The sequence below is a fragment of the Sander vitreus genome, chromosome 13, assembly GCF_031162955.1.
Source record: "Sander vitreus isolate 19-12246 chromosome 13, sanVit1, whole genome shotgun sequence".
NCBI lineage: Eukaryota > Metazoa > Chordata > Actinopteri > Perciformes > Percidae > Sander > Sander vitreus.
In genome coordinates this window covers 13,999,771-14,019,283 of record NC_135867.1, presented here as the reverse complement: position 1 = coordinate 14,019,283, position 19,513 = coordinate 13,999,771, and the positions used below count along the sequence as shown (strand labels likewise).

The following is a 19,513-nucleotide window of genomic DNA, read 5'->3' as shown; positions in this document are numbered from 1 at the left end:
GCATGCAAAAGGGAGACATTGGTAAATGTAGAAAACATCATCACCACCACCCACCGAAGCACAATGCTGCAGCCTGGCTCAACACAGAATGTCAGAATTCTCTTACTTAAAAGTATCTCAAAATATCACGCACCAGGTGCTAAATGTTGATAAGAAGCATCTTTGACAGATCAGTAATTCACACACGCCATACTGGCCAGTAAGATACAGTAACACTTTAAAATGCTTACTTGTGATCTAGATTATGTCGCACTGCAGATGAATCAAATTAATAATATATGAAAACTGTGCAGACTCACACATTTTTTTTACCCTTAACTTTACCCTCATTTCAACCAAAATACATTAACTGAAGGGAGACCAACACAATGTGAGCTAAAATGTAATTAAAGAAATGCCATAGTAAATGGATCGATACATTTACAATTTTGTAGTTATGTGACCAAAAGTATTGTCATTACTAGGACGACATGGCAGGAAAGTTTTGTGCATTTCATGGAATATCATATAAGCCACAATCAGAAGATTTTTCTATGTGAAAAATGTATTTTGAACAAGAACAATTATGTTGAGTTTAAAGGGTTATTTTTGACTCAAGAAAGATTATGCTAGGCTGGGCCATTAAATGACTTCACCAGACAGTGGCATGTACGCAAATCTAATTTTTTTTATTTGATACACAAGCAATATGACAAAACCTTCACTGTGATGTTAAAAATGTGTGCTGGAGTTTATGCAACAGCCTGGAAGATCACAAAGCTAGTGTGCATCTTACACTGGTTTCTTGGCAGGAGGCTGAGCTGATTTGGGTGGACGTCCTCTCCTCTTCTGCGGTGTGGACTCGGCTGACTCCGTGCTGTTAAATGAAGACAAAATGCAAACAACACCAGAGTTTAAGACAAAAAATTGTCAACAGCTGTGTTATTACTGAAGCTGATTGAACATCTTTGTAGTCATTTATGGATACGGTTTCTTACCCTTGTGATCGCCGCAGCGCCCTGGCTTGCCTGCCTGCCTTGGGCTTCAACTCCAGATTTTCACTGCTCCTATCATCCTCTTCCTCCTCCTCCTCCTCTGCTTCCTCATCCACCTTCTCCTCTTCCTCCTCCTCCTCCTCCTCCTCCTCATCTTCTGGTGGAGGAGCTGCCTTCTTTCGCCCCCTCTTCCCCTTAGCAGGAGTATCCTGACTGGGAGTAGCAGACTTTGGAGGCCGGCCCCTGCGTCCTTTTTTCGGCGGGCTGTTCTGTTCATCCTCTGGCCGATTGTCCTCGTCCCACTGTTCCTCAGACTCGGCCGCTGCAGTTGTGTTGGCAGCCGCTTTCTTGCGTCCACGCTTTGGTTTGCTGTCCTGGTCATCACTGGAGGTCACGCCACGTTTGCGACCGCGGGGCTTTTCTATATCCTGCAAAAGACAGAACAAATAATTGACAAGGGCTGACAGGCTTCCTGCTGTAGCCTGTGTGAACCAACAAACTTTTTTAAAAACATACAATTTGCAACTTTTCTTAATGACAATGTCTTTTTTTACCCCAGGAAAGTTAGTAGTCCATTTGCATTTGAAATGTATGCAACATTGATACTTTTTGCTCGAAGATACCTATCAGAAGATACCATTATTTTTGACGTTTTGGAGAAGAGAGAATTCCTAAAACAAAGACAAACTGATGTATGCAGTAGGTCTGGAGGCTGTCATGATAGTTAACACAACGTGTACTTGCTAATCCTATCTTGACTTAAACCCAGCGGGTGTTTGCACAGTACAATCAAAAGCACAGAGCTAGAAGGGTTTATGACTGGAAACACTTAACTGGATCACAGCAACATGCCCATTTCTACTTGTCCTAAGCTACTGCGTTATTTGTTTATTTGTGAAGTCAAACTACAAAACGGATTAAGAAAATTCCAGTTTTTCATTGCTTTTGATATTTAACGTTTGTCTATATTTGCCAATTAAAAATCTAATTTATATACACAAAAAACCTTTATCCTATTGGTGTCATGGGTGTTCATATAATAATAATTTATACTTTATTAATCCTGCAAGGGATATTACAATGTTTTTCACATTGTTGTTATTATACACATTACACACAGGCCTGAATTACACACACATGATCAGAACCTATACATGCACTAATGAGATGGAGAGATGTCAGAGTCAGGGGGCTGCAGCTGTCGATGGACAGGTGCCCCGAGCAGTTGGGGGTTCAATGCCTTGCTCAAGAGCACCTTGGCAAATAAAGCTTTGGTTCCTAGAACTAGGGTTGTACAAATATGATAAAAAATAACAATGATATTTCCAACTGGGGAGGGACATATCAAGAAGATTATGGCTGGGAGATTCTGTCAACATAAAATATCCCAAGAGTTGAAACAAATAACTCATTACTGTGATATTTTCTGGATAATAACTGGAGCTTTTAGACGATATGTATAAACAAGCTGGTCTGAGAAACTCCCATTAGTAATGATTAGTAATGATGGCCAAGCAGATGTTAATTTTCACTATGATACAACACACAACTTCAAATTATGAGACAAACCAGCTTAGTACCTAAAAAGACAAAATTAAAGCACTGTTGCTCTATTATATATATACACACACACACACACCAGTCTCACATCACAGAAGATGTTATATCCATCTAAAACAAGCTTGTAATACCTTGTCAGTGCTGTCTGCCCTCTTCAGGCTGATGTCCTCGTTTTCACTGTGATCCATTTCTGTGCTGTCATGCCTGAAACATAGCAATTATTAATGGTTACTCTTTTATATACAAACAAAAGAACGCAGCTCAATGTGCAACAAGTACAAAGCTACAAAAGCCATCTCTTTTTGGGGTCCTGTGCATTCTATGAGTATATATCAGCGAATATGTATTCTTTATTTTCCATTTGGCAAATAATTAGATCCAGAGTATTTTCTATGTTGGTTCAGAGATCAGAGCACCTGAACGTCTGGAACTGGATGAGATTTAGTGTCTTTGTCAACAACACTTAAGCAGGGTAAAGACTTGTTGACATCAGGGTTTGAACTTGGGTTTGCTGAGTCTTTAGAGTGTGCCTGTGCAATACATGTCTTATACCTGGTCTTGCTGCGTTGTGGGGAGCCTGGGTTGGACGAGGGGTCGTCGTTGCTGGCAGTCTCCATACGAGAAGCTTTACTCTGGATTGGTTTCCCCGCCGACGACAGGGGCTTGTTTACTGCCCCCAAAACGTTAGCAGACTTGGGCTTGAGGAGGGAGGGGCGAAAAGATGACATGAGTTGGATATGTGTTCCATCCAACAAAGCCCAGAAATTAGATGCAAAAGCCAACGTTACCATTTCAGAGGTTTGATTAAGCTTACCTTTCCTGGTGTGAAGAATGACTTCATCTCCGGTGGAAGATAATTTTTTGTGTTGCTGAAATTCTGAAACAGAGAGAAATCTTATGTCAGATCATTTGTTGCTTGTGACTGAAAACACAAGCTGAGGATTATTGATTTTGCCAAACCAAAAATTGACAATTAGTCAAAATGTGTTCCAGCTAAAACAAAAAACTGGTGCAGGCACTGAAAACCAGGTTATTACCAGCTACCACAATCAGGAAATCACAAGTCATCTGTGTTTATCTTTTAATGAACAATTTTGTATGTGCACTTTTCAAAGTGATGCATATACATTAGTACCTGTGACACACAAACGGACGTGTACATCTTGACCCATCATTTAAAAAGTCAAAGAGAAGAAAATGTTTTCTGATCTTATTAGCAGCTCAGCTATCGCTAATGTACATCAAAAAAAGAAGAATGTAAAAGAAACTGCTTTATATTGAATCTTCTGGAAAATGCTTTGGAGTGCCGACACCAACCTTGTCGGGTTTGGTGAAGAAGCATGAGGGCAGCACAGGGTCTTTTGGTGACTCCAGGCTGTAGGTGGTGCTCTTTGACATGATAATGTGCATGGCTACATCACACACTGTGTAGAGTTTCTGTACAGGAAAGACACAAAGTCTGGTCAGAGGGATGGTACTCAGGATGGTAGATATAGCGGTGAAAGAATATGTGCTGTCCATATACGATCTACTCAGTGAACATGAACTTGCAGACTTAATGTGTACCTCGTTGGTTTTGGGATCACTGGAGGACTGGGCATCTTTCGTCTGTTTGATATTTTCCACCATTTTCCTTATGAAGGCATGGCTGTTGTTCTCATTCTTTGCCATGATAATCTCCAGGACAAACCACAGAGCCCTAATAAGGAAGGGAAGTTTGACATCAGCATGCAGGACTTAGGAATTTTCCTTTTAAGTTCTTGGACATAGACCCTAAACTGAAGATGCAATTCATGAGTAATGGCAATGATAAAATGGTAATAGCACAAGTATTCTCTGTGGGGAGCAAAACGTTGATATTATTCAGTGCCTGTTGTTTTTACAGCCAACAAAGCTGTGTCCCCCCCATAAATATGACTATAATGTAAACACCAGGTTGTAATGTTCCACACTGATGTAAGAGTTTCATCTAATTTATAAAATGTGTATTTCTCTTAACCAGCAGCTTTCCCAAACAAAACTTACTCTTTAATTTCTTTGAGCTGCTCGATGTCCTGTACTTTGACGTAGTCTGGGTCATGTGCCAGCAGGTGGATGGTGTAGGGCACCACATACTCCGGCAGCAGAGAGAACAGCTTGTCTGTTAGCACACACAAAGGAAATATTACCTCTTCACAACAGTGCTAATGATTACTACCATGTGCACTGAGGAGCACTATAAGGAAAGCAAAATATCTCATCAATTCCCTTTCCCCTGACAAACTTCTTTTTAATGTCCTCTTTACAGTCATATCACTTATTTTTATCCCTACATTTCAAACATGCTACTTTTAGATATATACTATAGAAGACAATAAGGTGAGAAATAATTAGAGACTTGTATAATGCTAAAGACTTTCTGTAGCTGCTTCAAAGATAAAAAAAACAACAAAAAACAACAATTGTCAGATTTCATTTGAAAATCGATTTTGTTCAGTTTCTTTACCGCTGATGGCGGCGTGCTGTTTGAGGTACTCTCGGCGTATGTTGACATTTTTCACCAGGCACTGGCGAGCGTGAGCCCTCCTCTCCTTAACAGGGTCCTTGGCACACAAAGCAAACACTGCCATGTATTCCAGAGGCAGACGGAGGCGGCAGAGGCCCCGATGGAGCTTCTGGGAAAAACACTGTCGCACCTGGTAGCATTCATCCTAGAGCGCAAAGTGAAAGACGCATAGAAAACAGTGGCAATAATAAGTAGGAGAAATCACATTATAAAACGGTTTAAAGAAATATGGGGAGAGAGAGTAGAGGTGGAGTGTGGGGCTGTGTTGGAGAGAAAATGAAACCCCGGTAGTAATGCATAATTTCAAAACAATGAAAAACAAAAAGAGCCCTAAAACACGCATAAGCTTAGCATGAAAAAAGGAGACTTCTTACATTGATGACGAGAGCACAAAGCTGATATTGCTCCAGTGTGATGATTTCATGATAGCAGGGCTCCTGCGCCAGCTTCAGCAGGGCGCACGCAGCTGCCAGCCGCAGCCTCGACATGTCTGGTTTACTGGGGGACGAGGGGAAGGGGCAGAGGAGACAAAAGTAAACAAGGATTTCTTGATTCATCTGCAAATGTGTTTACGATTAAAGCCTGACATCCCCCTAGAGTCCACAATACCCATTCACTGAAAATTACATGATTATGATCTGAAGACAAAGCTTTCTCTGAGATGCTAAAGAGGTTGACACACAGAGGACCCTTTGTCTAATAAAGGAGTTTAGGCTTTGTCATTTACCCCATCCTGCCCTGCTCGGTTAAATCTCCGTCACTGTGTAGAATTGCAGTCAGCATCCTCAGGGTGGAGTTGCCCGATTTGCTCTGGTTGTTCTTTACTCCTAGCAACCACCGCACCATCAGCTTTATGCCCTGGATCTGAACAGAGGAGGGTGAAAGGTCAAAAATCCGTTTTGGGTCAACAAAAGTGCATCATTTAAGTTACAATACTCAGGATCAGGGGAAATGTCTCCTCATTTACTTGTTAAGATAAATAAAGCAAGACTGTGTTGACATGATAATTAACATGACAATTCTGTTTAAAAAAAAAAACAAAAAAACAATCAGCAGTACACTGAACTGGTGGACAGAGTTTTTGAGAGATACACAAGTGTTCACCGCTGACCTTGGCCAGAGTCTCTGGGGACACTTCATCATCAGGAACCCAAAGTTTGGTTGTCTTCTTGCCTGGGACCTACAGGCAACACAAATAATACTGTAAGACTTAATTTATAGGACACAAACAGACAGCAAAAATACTGATCCTAAATCTGTGATGAACCGTTTTCAGGACCTTGGAGCTGTCCAGTTTTAGGGTTTGTAGAATAAATAAATAAATAAAAAAACAATAATATTAAAAAAAAACTGCATTGTGGTCCTTCAACCCATCAAATCTGACATAAAAAAAAATAAATAAAAAAAGTGATGAAATGTGTACCCTGTCGTTCATGAGCAGATCCTTCACAATGAAGTTGGCGACTAGAGATTTGAGCGGTGCTGCAAACTGTTCTGGGGCCAGCTGAGCCAGGTGACCCAGGGTGGTCAAAGGAGTGATGAGCTGCTCCAGGTTAGCAGGGTCCAGGCCTTTGTGCAGAGGCTGAAGAAACACAAACGCATAACATTTCATTGACTGTTTGATCCTGGGTCACTGGTGAACAAAAACATGGACATCAAATTATATCTGACAAATAGTTCAGGTTTAGGGGGTCGTGTTCATCATTCATTCATTAATCAGTGTTTCATTATATCATTTCTTGATGTAGTTAAAGTGAGTATTGAGTTCACCTCAGGGTGGTTTCTTAATATTTTCTAAATATTTCAGGCACATTTATCATATTATTATAATCTGTTTCTCTGCATAAAAAAAATGTAAAGGCTTTGCAAAGTGTGTCAAACCAGGAGATACACACAACTTTTGTTTCCTTTTATGTGTAAAACAAATATAAAACCAAACAGACGGGACTGACTGACCTCAAAGATTTGGGCGAAGTGTGTGTCTCTGTTGGTGAACATGGTGTTGATGCAGTGGATGGCATACTTGGCCTGGCGAGGGGGGCCTCTCTTGGCTTTGGCCTGCAGTACCGGCAGCAAAACACTTGGGGAGGAGGCGGGAAAACACCATTACAAACCATAGAAAGTGTTGTCATAAGTGCAGCATGTCTGATGAAACACCAGTGTGACAGCATGCATCCTAATGTAAGCCAGAGAATGAATGAAAGCATTAATCAGCAAATGAAAACATACGATTTGATGTGAGGGAAACTCTCTTCCATCTTGCTGCCCGTGTTCTTAAAGATCTGCAGCGCAGCCTCTGCGACCTTCTCATCATCCATCTTCAGACAACCTAACAGGGATTCAAACGTCTCTGCAGAGTGGAACGACACTGGGTGGGTGAACGACAGCACCTGTGTGGGATGGGGGAAAAAAAAGGGTCAATCCGCTAAAAAATATTTCTCAAAAAGATTCACTAATATCATCATCATAAAACATGTAGAATATATTTTTAAGCAAAGTCTAGAATTGGTTGCATCACTGTAACAACTGCTGCTGCCAGCTGAAGTTTGGGTTTCTGGCTGGTTTTTACCTTCAGCAGTTCCAGTCCTGCTCTGATGGCCTCTTCAGTGGGGACGCCCTCCTCCTCATCATCAGCTGTTCCGTCTATAGATTTGTTAACCTGTTTTATCAAAGCACTGATAGATGGTGGTAGAGATAAAAGAGAGCGATAAACAAAAGGTAAAATTCTGCAACACACACACACACACACACACACACACACACACAACACACAACACACAACACACAACACAAACACACCTGATGGATTCTGTGTCGATGTGTACAGGAGCAATTCTCTCCAGCAGGAACTTGACCATTTCCAGGAATGGATTGCTGGGCTGTTTGGGGCTGCCAAGCTTTTTAGTGATGTCTCGCTGGAAAGGTGACAAACAAATAACATTTCTAAATTAAAATAATGACACTGTAAAGCAGAAAAACTGACAATCCCTCTGTCTCACATGTGTCCTTTTTAGACTCTATAACATTCTGTGGGCCACAGAATGTTATGGAGTCTAAAAAGGGTTATCAAGTATTTGCTGCATGTACTCGAACCTCAATACAACATGCCATCCCGTCCACATATTTGTTGTTATTATTGTTTATATATGTAATTTGCACTTTCATAAATAAGAGATGCTGTATTTCCAGTTTTATAGCTGATTGTCTTATCTTGTTTACAAGTTACAGATGGAGTCTGGAGATGATGTGGGGTACTCTTTGTTTACTGATTACATCTAACTTTACACACTTCAGGCTGTTGCAGCTAGCTCAGGGGATAGACTGTATAACACTAGGTGGTACAGCCTGAGACATGCACAATAAAAAAAAAAATTTGCCTTCTGCATTTTTGTATCAAACCGAACCGTGATGTCTGAACCGAGGTATGAACCGAACCGTGACTTCTGTGTACCGTTCCACCCCTAGTCGGTATGGATTTCTTCTTACCGCGGTTGAAAAGCAAGAAATTCCCGCGGTAGAGCGGTATACTGCAACCCCCTTGCGAGAGTAGCGTAAGTTAGAGCCAGAATGGCAGGGTGCCTTTAGTGAATGACGTCAGTGGCCGTGTGGTCGCGCAAGGAGAGCGAGTGCCATTTTATCGGAATAAAGCTATAAACAGAAGGAAACTCCGCTAGCTGCTAGGCTAATGTGCAATGGTAAACACTGCAGCTTGTTAAGCTAGTTAATGTGTCTACCTCAGCTGAGAACGGAGAAATAAAGCCATTTCTCCGATACAAGACATTACACAGGTACTCTCACATATAGGCCTAATAGTCAACACGAATGGAATGCTATTATGTGTCATGGAACATTGCACTCCCCAACTCGCGAAAGGTCGGATTTGCTCCATCTTTTGATGATAAATTTTGTTTAGAAAACCTTGAATCCATATAAGATACAATGTTATCAGACACAATCCATGTCATTAGAATCAATGAATCCATGTTATTAGACACAACGTGCACAGGCCAATGTTTTTTTGCGGTGATGACGAGCTCAGACCTGCGGTAGGTGTCACGTGACCGCGGTAATGCGCTAACCGTCCCAGCCCTATTTGAAGTGTTTTGATACTTTTCCCAAAAGTGACAACTGGTCAACGGAATCCTCTGTATAAAACTATGAAACGCTTTACAGCCACCTTTTAAGTCTACATGGTCTAAGTATTTGTTAATTCAAAAGATAGATTTTAGATACATTATATACATTTTAGGTAAGAGATTACTGAAGACGAATTCACAATATCATTTATTACACAATAACTTAAAAGGGTATCATTCAAAACAAGACAGTGGAGGGATGGTCGCATTTCATCTTATGGCACTACACTTGGACAGAAATGCCAATACTCACCACACAGACTTCAGCTTGCTTGCAGGAGCACGAGGGGCTGACTAATGTTTCCAATTGATCTCTGATCCGCTCGTCATCATCCAGGACCTGAGCAAGCTTCTTTACAAAGTCCTGAGCCTTGCCTGGGTCTGGCAGGTTTCCTATGGACACAGAATTAAAAGCTGATGTTGACAAGAAATACATTTGAAACAAAGGTGGTTAGGTCATCCAGTTTCAGTATATTTATTAGAAGTTTTGTTCTTTTTTTTCTTCTTCTTCAGCTATGAGTGAAAAGATTCAGTGGCTGTATGAGTTGGTAATTCAAACAAGTAGATGTAGGGTTTCTGAAAGAAACTCATTTAATGTGTGAGATGTCTCTTACTTGTGATCACCATGACTTTAGCGAATACGGCCTTGCTCGATGCTTCAGACTACAGACACAAAACAACAGAAAGAATAGTTTAGAAACATAAGGCGAGGGTATATTAACCCTCAGCTTTTTTTTGTTCTGTGCTTCAGTCAGAGTTACCTTGGGTTTTTTGATCAAGTCTAGCAGGTCTTTCACATGGTGTCTCAGCAGATTCTGGCACTTCCACATCTCATTCAAAGCTCTGACAGTCACAGAGGAAGAAGAGTCAAAAGGATGGAGAGAGAGAAACAAATGATGAGGAGAACTGGTAGTAGTACATTAGAAAAATAAAGGCCTTCCTCCTGAACATGTATTCCAGAAAGTTAAAATTTGGCTCAATTTTAAGACTAAATTTGATCAGTATTCCCTCAGATTATCACAATCTTTTCAGATCACAATTTCTTACAAAACTAACGGGCTGTATTGATGTTATATACAGTATGTAAGAAAGACTTACTTGACAGCATTTGTGTCCAGGGTGGCATACAGGTAGTAAAGACACTTCATCCTCTCGGTGGTTTCCAGGTTGTGAGGAACCATGTACTGGGCAAAGACTCGCTCCACCAGTAACCTGTGCACATGGACAGGAACATTTCAGGAGAAATTTAGATTAAAATGAAGAATATCCTTGGAATATAACGGTTTGTTTTTCCTAATTAAGGGTTTGAGTTGAGAGTCCTGGCAGTCATTAAGCTACCATTAGATCTGTGTAACAGGATTATCTACACTAGAGTCTGAAATGAAGGCAGCTTGGGAAAAAGTGCCGTTGATAATTTAGGAATGCCCTTGAAAAAAGAAGATGGGGCAAAAAAATAAAAATACGTTACTATTTATAAGTTCCTGAATGTTTTATCAAATATTTATGCATGAATGAGATTATAGTCCATCACTGGCCGTTTCTAACCAAACATATCAGAGACTATCTAATTAAATAGACATGAAATACTTTCTCAGTGGTCCTGGAATAATCTCACATTTTAGTAGCTCTCATAATAAAGAGATGTGTTATGAAAGAATTTGTTGAGCATGCACAAGTATGTCAATGTTGCCCTGCTTAACTTTCATACAGTTACACATTCAGGAACTGCCTGTTACAATACAGACTTTTCCTGTTGGTAGCTGTGCAGCTCCACAACAGCACAGCACCCACAGACACTGTTCTGCAGTTAGATCTAAAACTATGATGTTTTGTTGGAGGTGTCGTTCAGGCTTTTTTTTGGTGGTGCCCACTTTGCCTCAACATTGCTCATCTACGTCTGCAGTTCTTCAGCTAGTGACATTTTTCAGAATGACCAGCGACAAGCCTCATGTTATGCATGTTTAGGTGGAGAAACAATAACACACCAAATTTTCCTGTTAAAAGTAAAGCGAGTGATGCTGCAGTGTGTTGTCTAGCTCCTTAAAGGATAAAAAAAAATTTACTTGCTGTGACTGCTTTATATTTTGGAGCCCTGAGGCTACTGTAGGTGGCGTTTCTTCCTTTAACTGTAGTGAGAAATCATTCAAGTCTAGAAAGAAGCCTTTGCTTTTTGGATTCTCAAGGAATGATTTAAAAGCCTGATTTTACTGTTTTTGTTTGAGACAGGTGACAAATGTTTGGCACACTGCCAAAGTCGGCTGTTAATTTGGCTAGTTATCCATAGATTAAGACACATTTATCAAACAAAATGAAATCCAAGGTACATTACCAATAGCTCAAGGCACACACGAAAGCTGTGGTTGAGCAAATGAAGTGCAACTGATTCAGGTAACTCAATGAGCCTAATCAGCATCTTTTAGGGAACCAATTTAAAATGCTCTACCTTTTAAACACTTACCCGCAGGTATTAAACACTTTACTAAAATTTATAATATAAAAAAAAAAAAAGGCCCTACTTTTTAATATCACTGACTGGAACACATAAACACAGACCTGTCATCGATACTGTTCTGGTAGTAGATGTGGAGCAGCTTGTCTTTGATCCAGGAAATCTGTTTAGAGGCCTCCCTCCCTCCCTCTCCCTGCAGCGAGTACTTCCTGTAGATCGATGCCAGGCCCATCATGGCCTCCTTACGTACACGCCACTGATAAAGGAAGAAAGAAAAATAATAATGGGACAGACGTTACAATCATGACTACTAGTAAAATTGGAATTCTATGAGAAGCTACTGTACAGTGGCTTGTCACACAACCAAGGCTGGGCAATTTAAATGAGATACACAGATCATGGTAGGGCTGGGCCCTACCAGACTGTTCTCACATTCTAATATTTGCCTTTACCTACTTAGTCATTATATCCACATTATTGATAATTATTTATCATAACTCTCATTGTGTAAATACTTTGTGAAAGCACCAATAGTCAACCCCTATAATATTGCCACAATATCGATATCGAGCTATTTGGTAACAGATAGTGATATCTCCATATCGCCCAGCCCTAGATCACAATAGGAAGTTCTCTTAATAAGAAAATTAGAAACTCTGATATACAGTCAACAAGCTACATTGCTTGAGAACAGACCCAAAAATTACAGAGACAAAGCTATTACTAGCCAAACATAGCCGGATAGTTAGACTAAAGAGGAAACTTCACAGGAAGCAGCAGCAGACTTGACAGAGCTGTTGTAGATAGTGAGGAAAGAAGACATTGGTGGTGTGGAGACACTTTGGCTACTTAAAGCCCCGTTTGCCCCAAAATGGATGGGACAAATATGCACAAAAATGCAGCTAGGCTAATGCTATCTAAAGTCCCACACAAAACAGAGGGGGATGTATAATGTTTTCTAACCAAAAACGTGCCAACAAAAGATGAGAAATGCCACAAACTACCAGCATCACCATCTAATAAAGCCCACAGAGTGCAAGGGCTTACACTCTAACCAGCAATTAGGCGCATCCCCTGGAACGAGCTGTTGGGCTCCAAGAGTCACCTCAACAACAAACCATAACATAACTATGTGCTTTCCTCCAGTTAATAGACACATATTTTTTTTTAATAGCAAAAAAAAAAAAAAACATGGTGCTGACAGTTACCACCAACAATTAGGGAGTTTAACATTTCACACAGCAGAGATTCACAAGAATTTAAAACTAGCAGGTTTGAAGATTTGTTTAATTTCATATAAATAAATAATTTTAGCTGTTTGCGGCTTATACAATTGTCATTGTTCAGGTTTTGACTCTACTACTAGGGGAATCTTTAAGCTCAACAGAAATAATAGTGACTTCATTTATATTGTGAGAAATATCTAAATTGGCTGAAATAAATGTGATTAGGGTTTTTTGGCTGTATTGCCCAGGCCCACGTACAACACACTGACAAACAATATGAGAACATACCAACACGCACAAAAAGGTGCCCACTTACTCTCTTGTCCAAAGTCCTCTCCTTAACAAAATTAAGCAATGCATCATTCACTAGAGACAAGTCTTTCTTGGCAGCAGTTACTATAGAGACGATGACATCATGGCGGATGGCCTCCTCTGGGTCATGTGATCTGACCCTCAAGAATTCTGGGAAAGAAAACAGGAACAAATGAGTGGGATGTACCTGACCACCTCTAACACAGAAAATATCAGGCAATTGCTTCTCATTTCTTATAAATTGAAAGAAACCACAATAAGTATTTTTTTATTATTAATATTATTAGAAGCTTGTAAGTGGTAAAGTGTTGTGGTGTCATATCCATATAGTGGCAAAATAACAACACAGATCAAAATGAGCAGGTTTACCAAAAATGTATCTGCAAGAACAAAGTCAGTGCATTTCAGCTGATTTACCTGTGAGGTCTTTGGCCAGGTCTGGGTGGTTCATGAGACAATGACTGGCAAACTTGACACACTCCAGTCTGATAGGCACATGGATGTCATTAAACCTTTTGGGAAAATAAATGAAATGTTATTATCAGCCTCCACAAGGCAAAAACATAAATAACCCAGCAGGTATTTGCTGCATGCACACACAGCATTCCAGGAAGCCAAATGTAACACTTTAATGACTGCAATGCAACAAAGTCATAAACCAAGAGACAGATCTTACAAAACAAGCTTATTTCAAACTGAATATAGCAACAAAAACTACCAAGTGTGTGTGTGTGTGTGTGTGTGTGTGACAAAGTACAACAAAGATAACATGAACGAAAGCTTTGTTTACCAAAGCTAATGTGATGGTGTGAAACTACAACAACCCCGTTTCATATTAATCCAAGAGTGAACCACCAACAATAAGAAACAATAATTGAATAAAAAAAAAGAAAAATCAAATATGGTTGATTTTTTTTTTTTTTTAAAGGATCTGTCGATGCCATAGCCACAACGCTGAAACCCACCTGCCCAGGTAACACTGCCAGAGTGGTTTGTTCTGTGCAGCCAACTCAGAGTCCTTGGCTCCAAACATCTTAGCCAGCAGCTTCACCACCTGCAGCCTCTCGTCATTATCATTACTCTGCAGAGACAGAAGGAAGGTGAGAGACAGAAAAATTATGCAGAGAATTTGGCTGTGTTGAATGGACATACATTCCAAGTCATTTAGAGTGACCACATTGGCAACATTACCATTTTCACAATGACAAAAAACAACCAGCAGTTTCTTTGGTATCAATCCTATTTTAGAATGAGTCACAAAGAAGAGGAAACAGCAGTGAGAATGGGCATAAAAAGTAAAGACAAAGGAAGCCAGAAGGTAGAAAGGAGAGGTTGAAAGAGGAAAAGCAGTGGATAGAGAAAACAAGCGATGAGAGATAAAGATGAAGAAATTGAAAGTGAGACAACGAATGAGTGAGAGCCGGGGAGAGTGTGTAGTTTGTGGGGGAGAGATTATATCGCAGCTATTATTTTGAGGAGACGGCAGTGAGCTACACTCCCTCTGAACAGTTAATGAGCGTTATCCATCAGCAGGAGGTCTTTATGAGATACTGCAGAGGCAACATTATGCTGACTGCTCTATCTTTCTAAAATGAATCAACAAACCTGCAGAGAAAGAGAAAATGTGCAATTCTGTGGGGTCAGAGAACTCTGGTTTTTAGTCTGGTGTGTTAGACTGGGTAAATCCAGCTCGATCTGCCGGCGATTTGATTTCGCCCCGCAGCTCAGGCTGGAAACCTGTACGTTTATCTATCCTGCTTCCGTTACAAATTAACGGGAACCAATCACAAACTGGCTTATCCACCTGGCACGCTATTGGCAGGTTTAACACGATGACGATAGAGAAGCGACCAAGCAGCTTTTTGTTTACATTCAACATGACGGCCACCGAAGCGCAGCAACCCGTTGATGCCGCTGTCGCTGCTACGTCACCAGGATCGTTGGTCTGATTGGTTGAAGGTAGAGGTGTAAATCTTCAATGATCTCCCGATTCGATTACGATTATCATGTCAGCGTTTCGATATCTCGATGCATCACAATGCGTTAAATACATTTTTCTATTAAAGCCATATAGGATATTTAATTCATAGCTTTTCAAGCTTCAAAAACTAAACATTCTGCAGTGCTCCAATACTAAATAAATTGGATACATAAAACTACAGCACTGAGCACATGGCACTTCCTGAATGTGCAAAACATAACAGAATATATAAACAGAAAGGTTGTTAGGCCTACATTAAATTGTAAACTGAAATAATCGATTATTGCCTGGCCGATTATCGATGCAGCATCGTCCATGTCTCGATGCATCGATTATTTGATTAATTTCAACACCTCTAGTTGAAGGACTATCCAATTGCGTTCAGAGTCATTTGAACTATGCCCGTTGATCACGCCTCTTGTGCAGTAGAAAATACAGAGCCGACTCCCCAGACTTAAAAGATTGAGCTTGGTCTGGTGATTGCCAGATTACTGGTGTGTGGATAAACTCATTTTAATCCAGCTTCTATCTCTATAACTACTTTTAATATCACAACAAAATCGAATAACAATAACCATTATAGTCATAATTATGTTTTCTATCTGTCAAATGCCCTAATAAAGTACAGTAAGGTGTATTGCACAAAACAATTATACTAACAACATGATATGAGAAATGTAAGACAGTCCAAATAGGCACACGCAGCAGAACAAACGGTAGACATTAAAAGTCTGAAAAACCACAAAGCAGTTTGGTGTTTGTTTTTTTTCTATACCTTGAGCTTAAACTCGAGCTGCGGCAGCACTGACAGCAGCAGGTGGCTGTCTATGTTGTAAAGCTCCAAGATGAGGTCAAAAACATGTTCGGACAGATCGCTGACTGAGGTCTTTCCCAGCATCAGCACCTGGTTGAAGAACTAATGAAGAGGACAGAGAGGGAGGAATAATGGTTAATCTCATCCAAAAGAGATCCTACATGGCCCTGCAACTCAAACTGTGACTTTTCTGACATACAGCTCCTTTTTCAAGGCATTCTTGAGGATCTGCATATGTCTCTGCATGCAACAGATGTAGAGGCACAGGCTCAGATTACATTAGCTGTCAGAAAAAAGTAAGAATGTGCTACATAGACCATAAGGTGATTTATTGACATTGTTATCTTTGTGACGAAGTTCTCTTGTTTCTTGCTTCTCCTCTATGGTGAGGTCAAAGGTCAGGTACAGAACAGCATCTCTGGAGCAATTAGGGATTTAGTGTTTTACTCAAGCACACCTCTGCTCTGCATGAACCGGGGTCCTCCAGTTGTGGGCCTATTACACCCTATTCCAGTAGCCTCGGTTAAATCTTATTTTACGACACTGAAGCTGCATGTGCACGATGTGAGCCTCGGCACCAATATTTGGATGCATCAACTATGTTCAACAGCTCATTTTAATGTCCAACGCATTACAAAGCTTCATCATTTGCCCAGTTATAAACCCCTGCGATGCCAAGACATTTCTAGCATGGCTGGCCCTGGTTCAAATACGCTGGCAGTGCTAGTATCATGCTTCCCATTAGGCTACACAAGACAAACTTAGAAGCTACAGTATATGCATTGTTCCACCAATGACTGTCACAGCTCTCAACAAATGTATGGCTATTACAGGACGTACATATCTGCAAGGTGTCCAGTGTTAAATATCCATATAGCCATATATAAAAGCGTAAAGATAAAAAATAAACAAGAGTGTGTCAAAGGTTTAATCTTACATTGGTGATGTATGGTTCAATAGCCTGAGCAGTCCTCTTCAGCAGAGCTTTGGCCAGGTCATACGCTTGTTTATTCAAATTCTAGACAGAAAAACAAGTGGTGAATAAAACAGCAGGTCAGAGAACATGTGCGGACAAATGTTTAAAAAAAAAAAAACTACATAAAATGTAAAAAATAAGGGTGTAGTCCATTTCTTCACTCAACAGAATCCCATTTGGATGCTTGTACTAGGCACAGATGTCCACAAACTCTTTTGTGCACAAACTCTTAAGATGCTTTATCTCTTCTCACCTGCAGGGGTCTCACTGAATTACAGGGTATGGACAATGATATACTGACAACTCAATTCTGACCATCAGTTACTGAGCAGTCTCTACTTTAATCAACATTCATGGTGGGAGTGTGTGTGTGTGTGTGTGTGTGTGTGTGTGTGTGTACATTAATTGCTTTTTGTGTGATTGTGCCCGTTTAGTGCATGTGCATCTATACATTGAGCTCATACCTTGTGTGCTGGGACCAGATTGACCAACACGGTGTCCAACAGCTCCTGTGATACAGTGTCTCCTTCGCAGATGATGGAGCTCATCAGGTCCACCATATGCATGTGCACCTTCTGGTTGTGGCCATTGCTAGGGAAACAAGGCAAGTGGGGTCAAAGGATGGCATCATTGTATGACTTATTAAATATAATATTCCACACTGGTTCCTATTGAGCAATCTACTTAAAATTGACTGGGTTTAGGTAATTATAATAATCCAAGATAGTTTTTAAGAGTGTTAAGATTTAATTTGCTGACAGCAGACATTTTGTAGGTTTCATGTTCTTCACTTGCTGAATCTCTCATCTTGAAAACAAACCCTCACACAGACAGACTGCGATGCACTGATCACACAGAGGGTGGGTGTACTCGCTCATTATGATCTGCATTACAGTGGGAGGCAATGCTTATTACCTAGATTTGTATCTCAGTGACTGCGGTCCTCAACGCTGCCAGGCATTACTAGTCTCATTACCTCCCATTCACTGATAGTGTCCCTAACACACACACACACAAACACAAGGGCTGTATTCCCCTACACCTTCTAGCTCACTGCAAATATGTCAAGCATAGCTCTTTAGATTATTCCTATATAATGAAAAAGAAAAGAAAAAAAAGCATTGTGCTGGCACAACCTTGACACGCACAACCACAATTTTGTTCCGATGGCAAAGAGCCAAGTTCTGTACTGCAGAATTCAGCCCTCAAGGTTGTGTTCAGCAGAGTGAAATTGAGAGTGGGGTTAGGAGGAAAGAGAGGAGAGGAGGGAGGGCAATCAAAGAGAAACAACTTGACTGCTACTGTGCCGTTTCATGATGTTGCAGTGGAGACTGATTGAGCTGTGATAGGGAGCCTTAAGGGTTAATTTCTGACATTAAGGACTGTCGCAGCCAAAAGAAAGAAGGGAATGTTAAAAAATAAAATAGATGGACACACATACACAGCAACAAATATGGACACACAAATATCAACAGTCAGACTCAGGTGGGCTTTGATAAAAGGACTTACTTGATGACCTGGAAGAGTGTTCTGTATAGCTGGGTGAATATCTCATTGCTGTCTTCAAGCTCAAAGCAAATATTGTAGGACTTCACCCATGCTATGTTCTGAACAAAAAGAGAGGAGGCAGGATGTTAGTGAAAATTCAATTTATAATGCAGATGCAAACTAGGAAAGTGAAAGAAGAATGTGGTAAGGGGGCGAAGGATAGCCATGTTTGCTTATTGGTTAACTCTCAACGATAATCTTCCAAAAACCAAATCAAACTCATTTCCCTTTTAAACCGCAATAACCACTTTGGCCACTTGGGGCAGCGGAAACAAGTAGCAAACACAACATTGACATTTCCTTACCTTTTAAATTACAAATGGCAAACTTGTTAACAAAAAGTTACTTATTTACACATCCAGCAGTTACAGAGCACCATTATAAATAATTTGGAGTCCTGTTTCTAGCTACATATATGATGAATTCATACTCCTTTAGCTCTGTTTTGGTCTCTAACAACTCCTGAGAGAAGTATCTAGCTTTTTAGCTGCTAAATGCTCAACTATGTTCACCAGCTAGTGCTGTCTTTGTCAGTCTGCCGTTCGGTGCTTAGCAGGTAGTGTACAGTGTGTACCGACCACATCAGTACCAAACTTCTGAAAACATGTAGGTACTCGTTTTTTTTTACAGTACCATGGGTACCGAGGGATGCCATTCTTCCAGATCTGACAGCGTATACGCCTACAAGTGTTCTAGCCTGCCGCTAAATGCTGGAGAAGAAGAAAGCCGACCGGCACAGAAAAACAGAGCGCCTCATCTCTGTGCACGTTGCTCTGACGCTTGACCCAACCGCAGTCAGTCTCTGGCTTTACCGTACATCTAGCTACAGCAACGACTTTCACGACTTCACCTGGAGCTCCCAAACTAGGGCTGGGTACCGAATTCAATACTTTTTAGGCACCGACCGAATTGCCTCTAAAGTATCGATTATCGAAAAAATGTCTCGTCATTCAATACCCAATTTCAAGACCTCTATAACGTCAGTTAAGGAT

General features: G+C 40.6%; 1 protein-coding gene across 1 annotated transcript in view; it reads right to left on the bottom strand.

The window, feature by feature from the left end:
- pds5b (PDS5 cohesin associated factor B) overlaps positions 1–19,513 on the bottom strand; it is a 34,296-nt gene that overhangs the window by 1,096 nt on the left and 13,687 nt on the right. Inside the window, exons 5-33 of the mRNA XM_078265791.1 lie at positions 18,483–18,580; positions 17,438–17,564; positions 16,935–17,015; positions 15,959–16,099; positions 14,168–14,283; positions 13,620–13,714; positions 13,207–13,352; positions 11,769–11,920; positions 10,314–10,427; positions 9,977–10,058; positions 9,830–9,878; positions 9,469–9,608; positions 7,879–7,994; positions 7,649–7,754; positions 7,309–7,469; positions 7,036–7,159; positions 6,503–6,661; positions 6,191–6,259; positions 5,807–5,943; positions 5,454–5,577; positions 5,020–5,224; positions 4,560–4,674; positions 4,101–4,233; positions 3,852–3,971; positions 3,349–3,411; positions 3,087–3,232; positions 2,666–2,738; positions 978–1,402; positions 776–856 (exon numbers count right to left, since the gene is read on the bottom strand). Of these exons, the coding sequence (XP_078121917.1) occupies positions 776–856; positions 978–1,402; positions 2,666–2,738; positions 3,087–3,232; positions 3,349–3,411; positions 3,852–3,971; positions 4,101–4,233; positions 4,560–4,674; positions 5,020–5,224; positions 5,454–5,577; positions 5,807–5,943; positions 6,191–6,259; positions 6,503–6,661; positions 7,036–7,159; positions 7,309–7,469; positions 7,649–7,754; positions 7,879–7,994; positions 9,469–9,608; positions 9,830–9,878; positions 9,977–10,058; positions 10,314–10,427; positions 11,769–11,920; positions 13,207–13,352; positions 13,620–13,714; positions 14,168–14,283; positions 15,959–16,099; positions 16,935–17,015; positions 17,438–17,564; positions 18,483–18,580 (3,698 nt within the window). The remainder of the gene's footprint in view (positions 1–775; positions 857–977; positions 1,403–2,665; positions 2,739–3,086; positions 3,233–3,348; positions 3,412–3,851; positions 3,972–4,100; positions 4,234–4,559; positions 4,675–5,019; positions 5,225–5,453; positions 5,578–5,806; positions 5,944–6,190; positions 6,260–6,502; positions 6,662–7,035; positions 7,160–7,308; positions 7,470–7,648; positions 7,755–7,878; positions 7,995–9,468; positions 9,609–9,829; positions 9,879–9,976; positions 10,059–10,313; positions 10,428–11,768; positions 11,921–13,206; positions 13,353–13,619; positions 13,715–14,167; positions 14,284–15,958; positions 16,100–16,934; positions 17,016–17,437; positions 17,565–18,482; positions 18,581–19,513) is intronic.